Genomic DNA, 19,848 nt, shown 5'->3' with positions numbered 1-19,848 from the left:
ACATTCATGCAAATAGTGACGTGAACATTAAAAAACAATAGTGACCTCGCTTCAACGCGAAACAGGAAGGGGCAAAATAGGCGACAGCTGTAGCCTATATGATTATTTGTTATTTCATTTCTTATCATTTATTAGTCGGCTATTCTACGTGACAGAACAACTCTATATCTGTTAGTGATGTCACACATGAAACATGCTGCAGAAACGCAAAAAAATGCCTTTGATATGAGTAGGCTATCATATATGAGTTCCTGTTGATGATGACGTGTAGCCTAGTGCACGATGGAAATATTTTGAAGGAATCTAGTAGCAGTCTTATAAATAGTGACCCACAGTTTTTGCAAAATCCTAATCTGAGACTGGCCTGTGACTAGACTGTGACTAGAAACTTGATGAATTGTCTTTTGATGTGTGACTAGTCTTTCAAAAATGTTTTCCAAATCTTTGCAAAGTCTGTCACTGTAAGATAGGCTTAAGGTGTTAAAATGTGTTTTACGTTTTGACATTCACTGTGTGTATGTTTTGCAAAAAGTGTGAAGCTGAATTGAATTTGTGCTTAATGTTGTACTGCTCTGCGCAGGTGTTTTGCTTCTTAAGTGTTAAGTATTGTTAACTGTCTGATAACCTGTATACGATTGAAAAAAACTGTAACTCCATTTGACCTGCTATCTGTTGGGGATCATAGTGTGCATGCATGAATAAAGAATATGAATAATTATCTAACCAGAGGAACCAGTTTTCTCTGCCAGACTTCAGCAGCCACAGAGAGACTCGAGAGCCACAGAGAGACTCGAGAGCCACAGACGCATACATTGTGAGTTGGATTTATTAATTGAATGTATTGAATGATTTACTGACTTGTTTAACTGCATTTAACTGAGTAGGCTACCACTGCACAGTCAGCGATATTATATCAACAGACTCTGCATATGATATGGTCCTCAGTCATGTAGTATATAGTGTCTTAATCGTTAAAAGTACTTCCCGATGTTGCTGTTGAAACTGCTAAGAGGCAAGATAAGTTGCTATCATATCAAATGCAAGGTTGTAGCTCTCCTACAAATGACCATTTCAGGTTCAGACTTAGATTTTATTCACAGTTAAATATATTCTGGAAGTGCTAGTGTTTCATAATTTGTACAGAAGAGGCAGTCTGTTTGTGTCTGTATGTGTGTGTGTGTGTGTGTGTGTGTGCGTCCATGCGTGCGTGAGAGGGGGTGGGTTGTTGTTTGAGCCGGTGACAGCCAGAGTGGTAGATAAAACACTCTCTATGGCTCTGGTGACAGCTAGCTGTCCTCTCGTCTTGTCCCTGTAAATGTCAGCTCTGATTGAAAATGGATGGCAGCTGGTGGCTTTGCCTCTGTCTCTTGTAGATAATGTGACCAAGGGGATAGAGGGTGCTGCCGTGACTACAGTATGTGTTGCCACAGTACTATGTAGGACCCCGTAGGGTTAGTAGAATGCTGCATTATCGGGACCATGCATGTGTGTTTTCATTATGTCTGTCAGTGCTCACCATACATGTATGTGTTTAGCTGTGTATTTCTGAATTCCAGTTTAAGGGTAAACTTTGCAACCTTTTTCAGTTAATCAATTCGTTCCATACTGTTATATATGATTAAATGAGTCATTACCGGTCGAACAGTGTTTTTTTCGGCCGCCCTAGTGGTCTGTAGTGGTAGAACCACGCTTGCAACTTCAGGAGACCTCGGGCACGCACCCATGCTCTACTCCAGGAAGTGTCATGTAAAGTCTCATGAAAAGGCATGGCAGACTGACCGATTGAGGAGTTTTGTAAAATATACACGCTAAAGCTGTAGGGGAAGCTCTGCAGAGAAATATGCAAGCATAAATCGAGCGAAAATGAAAAGTGAAAGTGAAACCGGCGATGAAATCGCCAATCCTGCATAGTATACCTTTAACATTTATCACTTGCACATAAATAAACACTAAAATCACCAGTTAGCAAATAAGTAGTATAATGTGGTCACTGTATTTCCCATGATCTCTTCCACATTCCTATAGTGCTGTCATCAGTTGAGGAGGGCTGAAGGAGACGTTGTGCATGAAGGGGCGGAGACAGTGATGTCATGGCCAGCAGCACCCAATCAGACAAACAGGAAGTCCAGCACAATGTGGAAGCAGGTCAGTCACCTTCTGTACTCATCAGCACAAAACACTACATTGGTTGGAACATAAGAGCATATGGCTAAAGAACACTACATTGGTTGGAACTTAAGAGCATATGGCTAAAGAACACTACATTGGTTGGAACATTAGAGCATATGGCTAAAGAACACTACATTGGTTAAGAGCATAATTATGGCTAAAGAACGCATTGGTTGGAACATACTGTAAGAGCATATGGCTAAATAACACTACATTGGTTATGCGCAGCTGTAAGCATTTGGGTCAAATCTGTGTACACAGGTGCAGGTGCTGAGAGTCAGACATCTGCAGCATCTCCAGCTAAAGCCACAGGTAAGCCCTGCGACAGCCAACACCCTGAGAGAAATAACAGATCAGTGATCAATAACAACTGAAATCTTAAAACAGTAAGAGGAGTCAAACTGCAATCGGCCACAGATATGGCACCACACTAGTATCACTGTGCTTATATCAGCCACAGGAGGAAATGTGGGGATGTACATCTTGGCCACAGGAGGAAATCACAGCGTAAAACTCTCTCCTTACAGATCAAGTGTTTAACGCTCGTTGTGAGCTCATAAATGGGATTGGAGATGCTGCTCTCAAAGCTCTGCTGGATGGCCTTCAGAAACCCACTTCTGACATGGGCCCAGTGATTACAGACAGAGAGAGGAATGAGGTTCTGCAGAAGCACAGTGTGACTGAGGACCAGGTGACCTGCCTGGTTGACATGGTGCGGAAGAAGGGTGAACTGGCCTGTGAGAGATTTCTGTCCTTCCTTAAAGAAGTGGAGCCTGGTGTCTATGGTGAGTGCCCAGTGTAATGGATGACTATTATAGGCTAACTAACCATGACTCCGGTGAACATGTTGATATAGTGCGGCAGAGGGGTGAACTTGACATCTATGGTAATTTGGGTTTGTAAACACTGCAGTGATCAATGGAAGTCTGGTTTAATAGCTGCCCATTATGAGTAACCAATCACCAGGAGATTACCATCACTGTGATCCATGTACAATGGAACATGAGATTATATTAAGCACTTAATTGTAGAAATGATATTTGTAATGTAGCTGGTCCACTGATTTCTTTTTTTTTTTTTTTTTTTTTTTTTTTAGATTTATTTTTGGGCTTTTTATGCCTTTATTTGGACAGGACAGTAGAGAGAATGACAGGAAGTGAGTGGGAGAGAGAGTCGGGGTGGGATCTGGAAAGGACCACGGGGCGGGAATCGAACCCGGGTCGCCAGCGTACGGTGCAGGTGCCCCAGCCAGTTGCGCCACTGCCGGGGCCGGTCCACTGATTTCTAATGGCATCAACCATACTTGCCTATAAGAAATATAAGACACATACTGTAGAGGGGAGTAGATGAAATACTGTTTATCAGTGTGGTGACTACAAACATACAATGTCACGTGAGGCTAAGTGAGGGAGATAAAAACACTGTGTGGACTCGTTTCAAACAAACTTGATGAAGTTTACTTAGTGTTATTGTCCAAAACTTCGGGTAAAACATATTCTATCAAAGCATCAAAGCAGCATAACAGACAATGACAAGGCCAGACATAAAGTGCTAGTGCAATGTGAAAATATTACATTAGATTAGATTCAACTTTATTCTCATCGGGGAGAATTCTTAGGCTGGGTGAACCCTGCCTGACCTGCCGGCGAATTTGGATTTCCTGCATTTGGAAACCTGCACATCTATCACCCCTGCTTCCTGTCCACAACCTTTGGCTCCAATCACAAACTAGCTTACCCAGAAGACGCACCGGATCGTTGGTCTGATTGGTTGAAGGACTATCCAAATGCTTACAGAGTCATTTGAACGATGGCCATTGATCACGCCTCTTGTAGGCAGACTCCCCAGACTAATGTTGAATCTTAAAAGATTGAGCTTGGTATGGTGATAGCCAGACTTGAGAAGTCTCCCATTCGGGTATAAATTGAATGCAAACTTTTTTTCATGCTCCAGTTCCGCACTTCTGTGTGATGTGCATCCTCCCATTCCCGCTTCTGTCACACCCTGGTGTGTTTTGGGTGGTGTACTGTGTTCAATTTTCGCCAAACATAGCGCTTGGAGTTCAGTGCAAAATCACATCTGGCATATTCTGCTACCATGTGGAAAAAGGTTTTAAGGTCAGATGAGACTAAGATTGAATTTTTTGGACTGAACTCCAGGCGCTAACCAAACACAGTACACCACCCAAAAGACACCATAGCTACTGTGAGGCATGGTGGGGGTAACATCATGTTGTGGAGATAGAATAGAATAGAATGTCTTTATTGTCATTGCATTTAAGTACAATGAGATTCATAGAGCCACTCCAGCAAAGTGCATCAACACATATACAATATAAAAATCCATTTACAACACATTCATTGCAGATTTACACCCTCCACACACACACACACACACACATACACACATGTATACACATGTTTAAATACATCCTCCCACCATCCACTGCAACATGCAAAAATATAAATGAGCGTAAAGTGCTGAGAAACAATACAAATAGCATTATTTAAAAAGTTAAGTTTCATTTAAAATTGATATTGCCTTGGGAAAGAAACTGTTCCTAAACCTTCTAGTCCTTGTTTTTAGACATCTATAACGTCTCCCTGAGGGCAAGAGTTCAAACAGTGAGTGACCAGGGTGAGAACAGTCCTGTGTGATTTTTGTGGCTTTTGAGAGCAGTCTTGAGTCGGCAGTTTCCACTGGTGAGGGTAGAGAACAACCAATGATCTTCTGTGCTGTGTTGATCACTCTCTGTATACGCTTTTTGTCTGCTGTAGAGCCAAGGGCGTAACTTTGGGTCTACCATTGGGGGGGTTAAACTCGCGGCATATTTATTAATTAATTTATTTATTGAATCATTTTCTTGTGCAAAAGTTAACATGCTAATTTGCAGCTCTTGTATTAGAAATACATTGTGATACTTTTACTGATTTATGCTACTTAACGTAAATGCAGCTGTTCACTTGACTATTTATGCCATAACACAGTAGTTAAATTCAGTGTTTAAGCACTAGCCAGCAGTGGCAGCTTCCACTTAATTGATTTTGTGTGTGTGTTCTCTATCTTATGAAAAAAACCTAAGAACTTAAAGATCAATCAATTGCATCACTGTATTGGCACCTACATGCAGCAAATGTATTATGCACAATTCAACAATACATCACAATTCTCAATACATCACACAGTACATGGTGGCACACTTGCACCTTTATTACATTGCATGTGAATGCAATGTACTGTTATCCCTATTCTTCTTAATATAGTTATTATTCTTCCTCCGACCAAAATCCACGTTTTATAACGCTAAAACCACTTAACCGTTTGACGTCATTCAAACACTCCTACAAAGGTCTTGTAATGGAGATTTGTCCAATGTATTTTTCACATTTGTGAACTTTATACTTGTAGAGATATTTACGATAAAAGATTTTAAAATTCCCATAGAGTTAACGTTGAGACCCTTTGGCGGCAAAGATTAATTGTTACGTCAGTGCTCAGCTGTCAGTAATCAAGGATCTTTGATCCAAATGCCACCGCTGCGCCAGGCTGTAACAGCTATGAAAACATACCATGCCCCTGCTGTAAACCAGGACGTTATCGTCTTGTCAGCTGCTACTCCTTACTTGATTTGTAGTAACCGGTTTGCTCTCGGTAACATTATCAACAGCTAACCTAACGTCAACGTAAACACTGTATTTAGCTAACGACAAGCAATTTACTGGCAAGTTACAAGCAACTGTTGCACCATTTAGGTTCAAGCCTTCTTATCACAGTCGTTTCTAGTAGCCTACCTACAAACTGCATTGCTATCGCTATCATTTTCACGTTTGTTTGTTTGTTAGCAAGCTAGCAGCTAATCGTTTCAGCTATAGGGACTTGCCAGCCAGGCAATCATTTAAAGCTTTCGGCATCATTCACAAATTAAACACCTTTGTTAACAGCTTACTGTAGGCTACATTCCTATTAGGACAATCACACACCTGGAAACACTTTGAAGAACATACTAGCCCATCCTGTAATATGTGTAGCCTACATAAAATATCCTACTGTAAGCTAACGTTGCATTTGTATATCCTACCTGTTGCTGCATCATCGTTGATTGATTGGCGTTGTTTAAGATTGTATTCCGTATTCCAATGGTGTCTAAATCTATAGCCTATGCCTACTTTTAACCTGCATTAGTGTATTCGGGCTATGTAAGCTATCCTACCAGTCGTCACTGTAGGCTACTAAAGTGTCAGCTCTTGCAACTTCATTTCAGTCTTTTAAATTCTAATAAATGAAGAGTTATTTTCCAAAATAGCCTATATCCACAATTTTGATGCATTTTCATAAAACACTTTTTAAATGTGACTTTCCAAGTAATTTAGTGGAATTGTAATTGGGTTATTGTTATTTATCTATTCTTCTGTGTAGCCTAGTTGTCTTTTTAACTATAGGCCTAATACAATGTTTTACACAGTCAGCAACCTTTTTGCATTTACATGGTAATTCCTTCCATGGAATTACATTTTCTAGTTCTAAACTGATTTCACATACTGGTGGGCATCACCAAATCTCACCATCCACTAACAAAATCTAAACAAAGGCATGTAAATACAAAATAAGGCCTATCTGTATATCACATTTTAAGGTGTGTTACAACATATTAGGCTGCAACTTAACACACACCATTCAAACACCTGTTTGCGTCTTGACCAAATCTCACCATCCACTAACAAAATCTAAACAAAGGCATGTAAATACAAAATTTGTAAATCTGTGCCTCCTGCGCTGCCTGTCTCTGTGCTCTCTCTCCCTCACTTTGGTCACCTGACCCTCTGTCGCCTCCTCTCTCTCCTTCTACAATTGTTGTACCTCTGTTGCCTCCTCCATCTCCTTCTTCAATTGTTGCACCTCTGTCACCACCTTCTCTCTCTCCTTCTTCACTTGCTGTACCTCCTCTGTCGCCTCCTTCTCTCTCTCTCTGGTCACCTGTCTCTCTCTGGTCAGCTCCTTGACCATTTCCCTCTCTTTCTCTCTTCTCCTGATATATAAAAATCTCAGTTAAGCTTAATTTTCGAATGGTTTGAGAGAGGTGGTATATTCTAATCAGTCTTGGAGAAAGTGTGTTCCCTCACCAAAAAGTTGGAAAGCATTTTAAACACCTTTTGCCCACTTACTACCACATAAAGATTGTTATAAAATAATAATAATAATAATAATAGGCCTAATAAATAATAATAATGTTGTTTCAATGTTTTCCAAGCCTACTCGCATGCACAGTCAGCACAAAAGTTAGAGTGCTGTGTCTCGTTGTTGCATGGCAACCATTCATATGGAGGGGGGATTTCTTGGCGGAAGAATGATTATCTATGAATAGCCTACATCGTTAAATTTTTCGTTGCTGTGCCTTTGTTTCATGAAATCTTGCTAGATCAACGTAGTAGGCCTAACCGTTTTAGAAAAGCATTAAGCCACTCGAGTCCGTGGTTACTGTATAATCGAACAGCTAGGGAGGGGGTTTTAGGCACGACGCGAACTGCCTGCCTACAGTATAAACCACGGCCTCTCAGGGCTTATTGCTTAATTTAACTCGTTAATCCACCTCTTAGAATGACAGCCCACCAAAACGTGTGACTATATTGGAGCAAACAGCAACTTAAGTTACTGTTCAGTCAGTATTATGTAATACATAATATCTTGCTGGCAAATGAAACTAATGAAGAAAAGAAACGAAAGTTATTCATTCAGAATATTTTATAATTTGATAATATTTTTTTATTAGTAGTTTTTGATTTGTTATTGGGGGGGTTATATTAGCTGGATCTGATTTTTGCGGGGGTCATAACCCCCTTAACCCCCCCCGCAAATTACGCCTATGTGCAGAGCATCCAGCATACCATACTGACACACAGTACACCAGGATGCTCTCCATGGAGGAGCGGTAGAAGAGCACCATCAGCTTCTCAGACAAGTTGTTTTTTTTAAGAAGTCTGAGAAAATGCAGGCGCTGTTGTGCCTTCTTTACCACTGCTGTGGTGTTGTCTGTCCATGTGAGTCGGTCCGAGATCAGGGTTCCCAGGAATTTGAAGTTTTGCACCCTCTCTACATTGATGAGGAGAGGGAAGGGGTCGGCGTTGCACTTTCTGAAGTCTATGACTAGTTCTTTGGTTTTCCCAGTGTTGAGAGACAAGTTGTTTTCTGTGCACCATGTGACTAGTCCTTGGACCTCAGATCTGTAGGCCGCCTCATCTCCTCCTGTAATGAGTCCGACCAGTGTGGTGTCATCGGCGAACTTTATGATGGTGTTGCTGGGGTAGGAGGGCTTACAGTCATAGGTGTACAATGAGCAGTGATGGGAATAACGGCGTTATTAATAACGGCGTTACTAACGGCGTTAGTTTTTTCAGTAACGAGTAATCTAATTGATTACTTTTCCCATCTTGATAACGCCGTTACCGTTACTGCCAAAAAATGCGGTGCGTTACTATAGGCTATATATATTTTTTTTCTCCATCAGACCAACTAGATCCCAGAGCCGAGGCCGAGGCAGATTAACATTACTGTTCTTCCTTGGGTAGTGAGCACGAGACAAGCGCATACATACTGACGATTGGCTGAGGTTGAGTAAAATTTCATGGTAAGCCAAGCAGAGGTAGAGTTGGGCGGGTGTTCCTACACTTGCTTAGTAGCCTCGTTCGACACACAGCGCGGCGCATCTCAAGCGAGTCGGTCAAAGTGAAATCGGTATGGCGAACGCAAATAGGCTACTCCAAAAACAGCATTCGCTAAATGGAAGTACAGTCATTATTTTTCTTCCATGAAATGAAAAGAACGAATGTAATCGTCAAATGCACATTATGCCCTTGTCAAGTGCCTTGTAAACATCAGTGTCGAGTAGCCTAATTCAAACTCACTCAAACATCTCTCAACATCGCATGCCTCCACAAAATTAGTGGCCAAGACTGCCGAAAGCGAAGGAGACGGCTACAAAACCAAAACAACAGAAACGTAACAATTAAGAATAAGCCACGAACTTTCGTGCTGGTTGTGGTAGCGCATTAGCCTACTAACGAAATGCGGTCAAGGTGTGAGGTTATGGTGGAATAAACAACAGCATCGGACGCGATTCAGCCAATCATAATCAAGGACTGGAACCATCCGTTTTAGAGGCATAGCATAGGCTACTTTAATTCTGCCCAGTTCTGGCCTGTTGAGGGGCAATAAATATAAAAAAAAGTTCCAAAACATCTATTGTGTTATTTGTATCGATCCACTATAGGCTACAAACATAATATCTACATACATGCCATTTGATTGGAGTCTCACTCCCTCAGCAACATTAGAAAGATGTGTGTACATTGTTTCTCTTAATAATGTATTGTATTAAATGTCCATTTGCCCATTTCATTACAATATTGAGATGTATTATTAACAATTGAACATACACCTGTATTTTAAGTTCCGTTAAAAGAGGTGGGTTCGCATTTAAAAATTTACTTGAAAGTAACGCACCAGTTACTTTCTGAAGTAACTAGTTACTTTTATAATTTGTAACTGAGTAACTACTTTAGTTACTTTTGAAAGTAGTAACTAGTAACTGTAACTAGTTACTTTTTAAAAGTAACTTTCCCAACACTGACAATGAGTGCAGCAGAGGACTCAACACACAGCCCTGAGGGGAGCCGGTGCTGAGAGTGAGGGTGGAGGATTTGTGGGGGCCGAGCTTCACACACTGGGGTCTGTTGATTAGGAAGTCCATAATCCAGCGGCAGATATGAGAGGAGAGGCCAAGGTCAGACAGCTTCCTGATGAGGATGTCTGGGATGATGGTGTTGAATGCTGAGCTGTAATCCACAAAGCATCCTCACATATGTTCCACTCTGCTCTAGATGGTTTAGGGCTGTATGAAGAGTTACGGAGATGGCATCATCCATTGACCTGTTCGCTCTATAGGCAAACTGGTGCAGATCCAGGGTTGATGGGAGACTGGTTTTGATGTGCTTTAATACCAGCTTCTCAAAGCACTTCATAACTACCGGTGTGAGTGCAACTGGTCTATAGTCATTCAGACTGCTCGGGGAGGGCTTTTTTGGAACCAGGATGATGGTGGATGTCTTCTGGCAGGACAGAATGGCGGCCTGGGCAAGGGACAGATTGAAGATGTTGGTGAGGACAGCCGTCAGCACATTCCTTGAGCACCCTCCCAGGTACTCCGTCTGGGCCGGCAGCCTTCCTTGGGTTCACTGATATAAGCCAGGCATGCAAACTGGTCAGGGGTGAAAAAGGTGAGACTCTTCTCCGACCCCCCCCCCCCCCCTCTCTCTCTTTCTCTGTGCTTATGTACTTATTATGTATTTATTACACATTTCTGATGATTTCATAGGCCTAATGGACACTTAAACTATCAGAATAAGGAAAAGTCTGAATATTTCTTGGACCAAACCAGGTAATCAATAATCTTGCTTGAGACACACTATTTCAAACTAATATTATTAGGCCTATATAAAATAGGGTAGGCTTTAATTTTTCAAATTGTTTTAAAACGTTTTAATATGCAGCCTAGGCTACTACATATTGTGTTTTCTAGGCTATATTGTGCTAGTGTGTTTAACAAACCAATAAAGTTATGTGAACTGTCTTCATATTACATGTTAAACTGTAGGCTACCTGTAGGCGCAGACTAGGCTACTGATCAGGGTCCTCCTGTAACTCGACAATCAAATGTAAATTTAATTTACGCATGGCTTACGAACTCGTAATGATCCGGGTGTTAATGAAAATTGTTGCAAGTCACACACATAACTCAAACGGTTACGTGCGTTACGTGTGGTCTGAAGCAGTCGCAACTTTTTTTGGCTAGGCTACATTACTATAGCGAATCATTTGAGTTGCATATCTTTTGCGTAGGCTTTGCGTAAGGTCTATGCGCAGTGTGCTTCGCGTAACAGGGCCCACTTTTCTAAAAGACAGCATCATGGCAATCAACTACGTCTCTGGACAAAACGTACCAGCCCAGTTTATGAGCATTTAATTCAACTGTCACATTAGCCTTTGATATACTGATAAAGTCTGCCTATTTGCTTCACCTTTTGCCGATCTAGATGGTTCAAACTGCACGCATTCTTCATCAAAATAACTCGTTATGTCTACATGTTTGTCTAATTTCGCTAAACTTTCATCGGTAGGCTACTTTGGGGTTAACTGTAACCATTTTCTGAGGCTGTTGAAAACGCACCAAATCACACAATGTGGTCGTTTTGGGTGTCGTGGGTTGTAATAAAGGCTGTCGACGATCAAACTGACTACTTTTTTTCATTCGTTTTAAGAGTTTAAAAGAAGAATTTCTAGTTGTTGTCTTGCCAATCGCGCTCATAGTAGCCTATCCGCTGACGTCGGGTCCCGTAGCAACACAGTATAGGCTACAGTATGAGGCTGCTGAGCCTGTCTTGTTGGCGGTGGCCTGTTGGAGGGATTGTAAGAAAAGTTGTAATTGTCAAATCGACTCGTTCTTTTTTATTTCTTCATCTGAAGAGGAGGAGAAGAAGGATTGGCAGCGATTGCGGCCGGGGCAAAAGTATAGTGTGGAGAAACCAGGTCCGCAGAGGTACGGCTCGCCAGCACCTGGGCTACCTTGTTGAGTTTATTATGTGGTGTCAAAACCGCAAGGATGTTTTTTTCCCCCACAGTATTTTGGCAGCAGCTGCCGCCAAATTCGCCAAATTCTACCCTCCTGCTTGAATCAGACCGTCATCCGCACACAAGGATGTTTTTGACAGTAGGCTAGCCTATGTTGGCAGCAATTGCTAAATTCTATCCTCCTGCTTACCCAAGCTAGAAGAAAACCAAAAACTCTCCTCTTAAACTCTTCAAATTAATTTTAAAAGTAGTCAATTTGATTGTTGACAACCTTTATTACACGCTACGACACCCAAAACGACCAAATTGTGTGATTTGATGCACGTTTTAAACGGCCTCAAAAATGGTTACAGTTAACCCCAAAGTACCCTTTCATCATTAGAAGAAAACAACCTATGCTATGTTGCTACTCTAATCTCAGCGTCTTTTTCTAATTGAAGTTGAAAGTTTTAACTAGCCCACCTGTGAAATCCCTCGGCATCTCTTCTCGCCAGAATCACTATATTCCACCTGACATCTCAGACGCATCTATCTGCGCTCACAACAGAGGCTATACTTGGCGTGCGCATTCTGTTCGCGTTGCGTCTTTGTCAACAATTCGCTTCCACTAATGTTTATTAAACGCATAGGGGCTACATTCACGCATCCCTTGCTGATCAGACACGTTTTAAATGCGGCTCTAGAAACACCTCAAGATGCGTTAGCGTCTGCGCATGATTTCTAAACTCAGTTGTAAATTCAATTCACCTTGACCCCCCCCCCCCCCCCCCCTAAATATTTTCTCATCGGATCTGCACGAACCATATAAGTCACCTATTTTTGATTCAAAACGGCGAATTTCGCCGAAAGGTGAGGAGTTTGCATGCCTGATAAGCACCCTCCTCACATGTTTCTCTTCAGCGGGGACTGGGCAATTGGTCAGGATAGAAAAGAAAATGGATGCTGCCAAGTACAGTACACCCAAATTCTTGAGCAAAACCTGTGTCCCTCTGCTAGACAGCTGAAGATGGGCAGGTCATTCGCCTTCCAACACGGCAATGATCCTAAACATACTGCCAAAAGAACAAAGCAGTAGCTTAAGGATAGGAAGGAGGATTGGGCAAATATTCCCCAATCTAGTTCTGCAAAGCTAACATAACATATTGATTTCATTACAGATTGATGGTTGTAATGAAAGCAAAAGGAAGCTCTACAAAGTATTAAATAAGGGGTATGATTACTTTTCCAACCCTGTTATTGTAGTTTTTCATTTTTTTAAAAAATAATAATTTTCAATTGTCTTTTTTTCATTATTTCCATGTTGTACAGCTAAATTTGTAAATAAAACTGGAAAAAGATTTTTTTTTAAAAAAATGGGTTTTGATTTCAGGCTTTAAGACAAAAAAAGTAAATATTTCAAATGGGTATGATGACTTTATATAGGCACTGTATACAGGTACAGTATGTGCCACCTACAGTATGTCCAGTGTGGTACCATTGTAGGGTGCAATTGATAATATAGAATAAAGTGCTTTGTTTTTATACTACGGTGAACAAATATGGATCATTCCATGTCAGTCCAACCAGAGTGCACGAATTTGCGTCTCAAACAATTCTGAAAAATGCCATGTTTACATATGCTACCCAGGAGACACTGGAATTTGTTGTGCTAAGATTAATGCTTTTTAAGTTACAGCCAGTTTTACGGGGGGAGTAACTTTGAGGGACTGCTATGACCATGCAGGATCATCCAGACCACTTGTGGAGATTTTACAGCATACTATTCCCATTTCAGTCAGGACCACTTTGTCAATAAAATATTTTTATTTACTATTGCATGAAATACATTCTTGGCGGTATGTTCTGTTCTGGGGGCCCCCTGCCCTTCCATGTTCAAACATGGAAAGCCCAAGGCAGGGAGAGCAGCAATAAACCCCCCATGGGGTACAGAACAGAACAAACATCAATGACACAACATTGATAAGTCAGAAGTATGAGGGGGTTAAGGGGAGGAGGTGGGTGGCAAAATGGCAGAAAAAGCAGATGGCAGCAGATTGGCAAAGGCAGTTTAAATAAGCGCTCTCAACGATCTCCACCAATGAAAGCAAGGCTAGGCCGGCTGGCACTCAGCTGGCAATCAGCTGGCAATCAGCTGGGCGATTAGATTGACAGTCAGCTGGGCCATTCAGGGAAGCTAGCGAGACTCCGTGACCTGCCTGAACTAACGCTGTGCTCCATTTCAGTCAGGACCACTTTGTCAATAAAATATTTTTATTTACTATTGCATGAAATACATTCTTGGCGGTATGTTCTGTTCTGGGGGCCCCCTGCCCTTCCATGTTCAAACATGGAAAGCCCAAGGCAGGGAGAGCAGCAATAAACCCCCAAAACAATAATACCGGCAAACCTCCAGCCAGCAGGAGGTGCGTGCTTGTGACCATAAACCAACTTAAGCTAATTGGGTTAAATGCAGACGAACGAATTTCCCCTCACGGAATCAAAGTATTTTCTATTCTATGACCACCTCTGGACTAAACCCTCCCAAGCATAATGGGAGGAGCAGCAACATCCCCCAAAAATGAACGTAACTGGCAACCTCCAGCCATGGAGGGATTCAAGGGCAACGTCCATGCAAGTCAGGTCATGCCACGACATTTATTTAAAGCCAACACATTACATAGCACTCATTGCTTTCTGAGCGTCAAGGATATCTTGAGCTCCTGGACGGAGGTAGCGTTCATAGGCGGCTGAGGACCATCGACCCATGGCCTTGAGCGTGTGCACAGGAGCGATTAAAGATGCTGTGGTAGCTGCTCCTATGCGGAGAGAATGAGGGGTGTACCGATCCGGGGGTAGCCCACAAAACTGGCACAGCAGGCGAAGGCGGGAAGCGAACCAAGCCCGCGAAATGGGCTTTCCATCCTCCGTAGCGAAGAGAGGCATGTGCTGGTTGGCTTGAGGGCGGCATTGAAGATAACGGACCATAGAAGAGAAAGGACAAAACGGTGAATTAGTCTCAGATATAAGAATTGATACACCTTTCCCATCTTTATCAGTTTTGGAGTGTTTAAGACATAAAGAGAAATGGTGAGGCTTAATAGACACATCCCCTATGGTGAGGTCGTGGGAAGGGTCGAAATTATCTGTGCGTGTTGTGAATTCTCCACCTCTAAGAAAACCATAGAATGCTGTAAGTAACACCGATTCTAGAAGTATATCTGTGTAAGAACCAAAGCACCCATTCCTCAAATGTGTAATTAAAATTTTTAAGAAGAGGAAGAGTAAGAGGGAGACGGCTATCGTTGCCTTGAGGCTTTTCTCTCTTAAGGCCATTAAGCAGGAGACGAATGGATGGATTTTCGAGGAGGCTGATGGTGGATGGATCCAGACAGCGGAGATGGAACTGTACACCTGCCACTAGTCCCTTAATTGAGGATGGCTGCAACTTGCGGGACTCAAAACAGTGAACAATAAAAGCACATATGATAGATACGTCAACAGGCAACACTTGTACAGAGAAGGTGGAGCAGAAAGAGGAAAAATAGGACCATGCAGAATCATACATTTTTAATGTATTTTTTGACAATCCGGATCTCATATAATGAGAAGCAGAAAACATGTAGTTTTGCAGGACCGCATTTAGTCTAGTACGGTTTGGTAGAATGGGGGGCAGGTCAAGCTGGATGGGTCTGCCTCTGGACACAGCTGGCGAAATCTCTGAAAATCGAACCGGGACAAGGAGTCAGCTATTTTGTTATCCAGACCCGGAATATGGACAGCTCGAATTATAAAATTGCCCTGCACTGATGACCATGTAAGCCGCCTAACGAAACTATTGATGAGAGAGACTGAGGAGCGACCCTTGTTAATAATACTAACAGTAGCTTCGTTATCGCAAAATACCACGATTCGTTTTTTAGACCAATGTTTGCCCCACAAGAGGCAAGCTATGATTATGGGGTATAATTCCATCAGGGCAATAGACGACGCGTCGGTAGGTAAAGATAATAACTCGTTTGGCCATGCTTCCGCGAACCATTGATTTTTAAAAATCCCTCCGAAACCGACTGAAGGGGCTGCATCTGTATAGAAACTCATGGCCGCAGAAGTTTCGTGTTCTTCGTTATAGAAGAAAGAAATGCCGTTCCAATTATCACACAGGTAACTCCAGAAACGCAACTCTGATCTACAGCCGTAATCCAAATTAACATAGTCATGGAGGTTTCCTACAGATTTAGCTAGGTCCAAGAGTCTGGATATGAAAGAGCGACCTTGAGGAATGATTTTCATGGCGAAATTTAGATGTCCTAATAAAGAAAGCAAATCTCGTTTTGTCATAGAACGAACTTGAGCTTGCCTCATCACCTCTCGAATACGATTTAATTTTTCGAGAGGCAAGGATGCTTGCATAAGGTTGCTATCTAGAACGATCCCCAGAAATTCTAGGCGTTTGAGTGGACCTAGTGTTTTTTCCTCGGATAGAGGAACGCCGAGTTTTTTAAATGTTTGTTTCAAAGCATTCATGCATCTACCTGGATCTGAATTTGGGTAGTCCACTAGTAAAAAATCATCCAAGAGATGAAGCACAAAAGGGAGCTTGCAATTGTTTAGGAGGATCCAGCAGAGTGATTCTGACAGAGTGTCAAAAATCTTTGGGCTGCTACGACAACCGAAAGTAAGCCTTACGGAAAAGTAAATTTGTTCTCTCCATTTAACACCGAATAAATGCCACTGTGAGGGGTGCAGTGGCATAACTTTGAATGCATCCGAAATATCTGCCTTTGACAACCAAGCTCCCTTTCCTGCTTGAATAATGATTTTAATAGCATGGTCTACCGAGGCATAGCACAAGGAAAATGCTTCTAGGGGAATCAGACTGTTAATGCTTTGAGCTCCGTTGTGGTGAGGAGCAGATAAGTCAATTATTAAGCGTTTCTTCCCCGAATATTTACGCGTAGCTATACCGATAGGATTGATGCGGGTGACAGGAAAGGGCGACTCTTGATAAGGGCCAATCATAAAACCTTTTGTGATCTCTTTCTCTATTAGGACATCAACTGTTTCGGGTTCATTTAAAGCAGACTGCAAATTACGGCACGTAAATGACTTTTTTGGCAACCATAGTAACCCAGCCATGAATCCTTGGACGAGTCCAGTAATCAAATAATTGACGAAACAACGATTGGGATGTTTTTTAAGTTCTTTCCCCAGCTCCGGAATGTTGACTGGAGTAGAGGGCTTTATTTCTTCTTTTGCAGACGGGCACGACGAGGACATACGGATTTCGGATGCCCGTCTCCACAATAACTGCAAGCATGAACAAATTTGCAGTTGTAAAACCTACATACATTTTCGTTGAAGTTATAACACAGAGGTGTAGTAAGAGGAGTCACCTTAGATGGATTCTCCAGTTTAACAGCGGAAGTGGATTTCGAACAAAGATTGGAGCAATGCGAGAATGAGCCACAGAAGCTGCAAGACAAAACTTGATGGCCTGTGAAGTGCCTGCTGACGAGGGCTACGTCAATAACAGACCAGTCCAGTCTCTGATTAAATTTTTGGATGAACATGGCAGCCTTAGCAGAAAAGGACCTATGGTAATCATAAAATCGTGTCCCACCATATGACAAGGCTAAGTCTGCTATGATAGACAGATAAGTGTCCAGTTCGGCTCTACGGTCTGGATACACCTCGCATATTACGTCCCTGAAAACTCCGAAGGCTAGGAAGAACTGAGGCAGAGTTAGTGTTTTTGACAAACGGGGATCGCTGTCTTTGAGTGTTACCGCAACATCCCCACAATCCACCACGCGTCGGTCATGGACTTCAGAGTACAGCAATATTTTGACAAGATTAACGTCTTTACCTGCGAGGATTTGGCTTCGTAGCTGAGAGGAGATTGCAGCGGCAGGAGGAAAGAAGGGGGTCCCGGTGGAGATTGGGACTGCAGTGCCCAGGGTTCTTCGCGGGGCGGCGAAACTCCCTGCTTGGTGGAAGTTGTCGTTGAGCTGCTGTTCGGAAGCAGGTGTAGAGGCTAGACTGGAGAAGGCTGGAAAGGTTCCATTTTCGATACACTGGATCCTGGAGTTAAGGTTGGAGAGCGTGGATTGGATGGAAGACAGAAGAGGAAGAAGGCCCGTGTCGTCTCCCCTGACCTCCATGGAGCCACCTGCTTGGGAGGGGTTCCGACCCTTCTTCGCCGCTGTTGAGAACGAAGACCCTACGGCCGCGCAGTGCTTCCGTTTCTCCGAAGCCTTTTTTGGGGCAGACGAGGATGGATCTAAGCCTTGAGGAGTCTCCGCACGAACGCCTTCCGGGAGCAGATCGAACAGCTCCTCGGGTGAGGCTCCTACGGGCGCTGGGATGTTGTTTGCGAACAAAGCTTCCAGGATTCGTGGCACTGACCATTCGTTTAAGGCAGGAGTCGGAGCGCTGGGTGCGCTTTTACCTTTTTTGAGGCGAGCACTGCGCCGGTTTGAAACGGCAACATCAACGGGATCGTTTGGATCTTCTACTAGGGTCTGGAAGGCATCGCTCTCACCGATGTCCTCGTCCTCCGTATGTAGAAGAGACATGACCAGGGTAAGAGCCAGAAGGCTTATGCACACTTTCATTTACGCTACAGTTTCTTGGCAAAATGGCAGAAAAAGCAGATGGCAGCAGATTGGCAAAGGCAGTTTAAATAAGCGCTCTCAACGATCTCCACCAATGAAAGCAAGGCTAGGCCGGCTGGCACTCAGCTGGCAATCAGCTGGCAATCAGCTGGGCGATTAGATTGACAGTCAGCTGGGCCATTCAGGGAAGCTAGCGAGACTCCGTGACCTGCCTGAACTAACGCTGTGCTCCATTTATGCACCAGCCTGCAACATTTGAGCCTCCTACATATTTTAGTTCTTGAGCTATGAGCTTCTGAACTTTGATTAAAAAAAAAGAGGCAGAATGAAATTGACACCCCCCCCCCCCCCCCCCGTGAAACTGTCTGTAACTTGGAAAGTATTAATCTTAGCACAAAACAAATTTACTGAGTGTCTCCTGGGTGTTTCAGATTTTTTTGAGACGCAAGTGCATGCACTCTGGTTGAGCTGGACCCATATGTGCTCTCCCTACTCACCCCCTGTCCATACAGTCGTACTGTACCTATGCCCAGGTGGAATTCATTACACCACCTACAGTATGCCCATGTAACAGGGGTCAATCACAGTCTTTTCTGGGGAGACACTGTAACCATTAAACACACCAGTCTGAGGATTTTGTTAGAAAAGATAGATATTTTAGAATAGAATAGAATATATACTTTTTTGATCCCGTGAGGGAAATTCAGTTCTCTGCATTTAACCCAATTTAACCGAATTAGTGAACACACAGCACACAGTGAACACACAGTGAGGTGAATCACACAACCCAGAGCAGTGAGCTGCCTGCCCAACCAGCGGCGCTCGGGGAGCATTGAGGGGTTAGGTGCCTTGCTCAAGGGCACTTCAGCCGTGGTGGACTGGTCGGGGATCGAACCGGCAACCCTCCGGTTACAAGCCCGGTGCGCTAACCAGTACACCACGGCTGCCCCCTAAATTTTATTTAGGCAATGTTCTTTTTAAGTCCATAAAAATACTAGAGTCCATAATCCAGCTTAAACGGGAGGGACATCCGTAGCGTAGACCACAGAGGAGGTAGAGATAGGCCTAGTCGAATCCAGCTGCACGCACAGTCCAGGACGTCAGAGGCAGATAGGTCCGTGATTGACAGCTAGGGGGCGGGTCGGCACCAAGGGAGACCAGCCGGGCCAATGACAGGGATCCGCTGGTGAGTGAGAGAGAGAGAGAGACAAATGGGAGTACAGGGCGCTAAATTTGTCACACAAGGCTCTGCAGAGAAGACTCTTCATTGGCTATTAAACATGCAGGTAAATAGATGCCACAGCAATTACGAAAGCAAGATAATATCAAAGTCCATCAAACTGTCACACGAGTGCAAAGAAAGTCTGTTAGAGTCCATGCGTGAATAATATCAAAGTCCATCAACCTAGCACGCACACACAATTCTTCACAGCACGACACACACGAGAGTCTTCAGCAATACAGT

At 43.1% G+C, this 19,848-nt stretch overlaps 1 protein-coding gene across 12 annotated transcripts in view; it reads left to right on the top strand.

Moving 5' to 3' along the window:
• The first annotated feature begins 762 nt into the window (after positions 1-762).
• The window catches only part of LOC134069755 (NACHT, LRR and PYD domains-containing protein 1 homolog), a 51,127-nt gene continuing 32,041 nt past the window's right edge, over positions 763-19,848 (top strand). For 5 of the 12 annotated variants that reach the window (XM_062525808.1, XM_062525816.1, XM_062525805.1 and 2 more), the window contains exons 1-4: positions 763-814; positions 2,026-2,145; positions 2,431-2,481; positions 2,697-2,954. In XM_062525808.1, coding sequence (XP_062381792.1) covers positions 2,091-2,145; positions 2,431-2,481; positions 2,697-2,954 — 364 coding nt within the window. In that variant the 5' untranslated portion in view covers positions 763-814; positions 2,026-2,090. Of the gene's footprint in view, positions 815-2,025; positions 2,146-2,430; positions 2,482-2,696; positions 2,955-10,171; positions 10,440-10,537; positions 10,601-12,947; positions 13,001-16,756; positions 18,352-19,848 lie in introns of those variants that run through there. The other 7 variants (XM_062525806.1, XM_062525810.1, XM_062525809.1 and 4 more) reach the window with 7 other exon arrangements.

Source organism: Sardina pilchardus, chromosome 22, assembly GCF_963854185.1.
Source record: "Sardina pilchardus chromosome 22, fSarPil1.1, whole genome shotgun sequence".
Classification (NCBI taxonomy): Eukaryota; Metazoa; Chordata; class Actinopteri; order Clupeiformes; family Clupeidae; genus Sardina; species Sardina pilchardus.
Note: the sequence above shows the minus strand (reverse complement) of the source record. Positions and strands in the feature narration are given on the sequence as shown.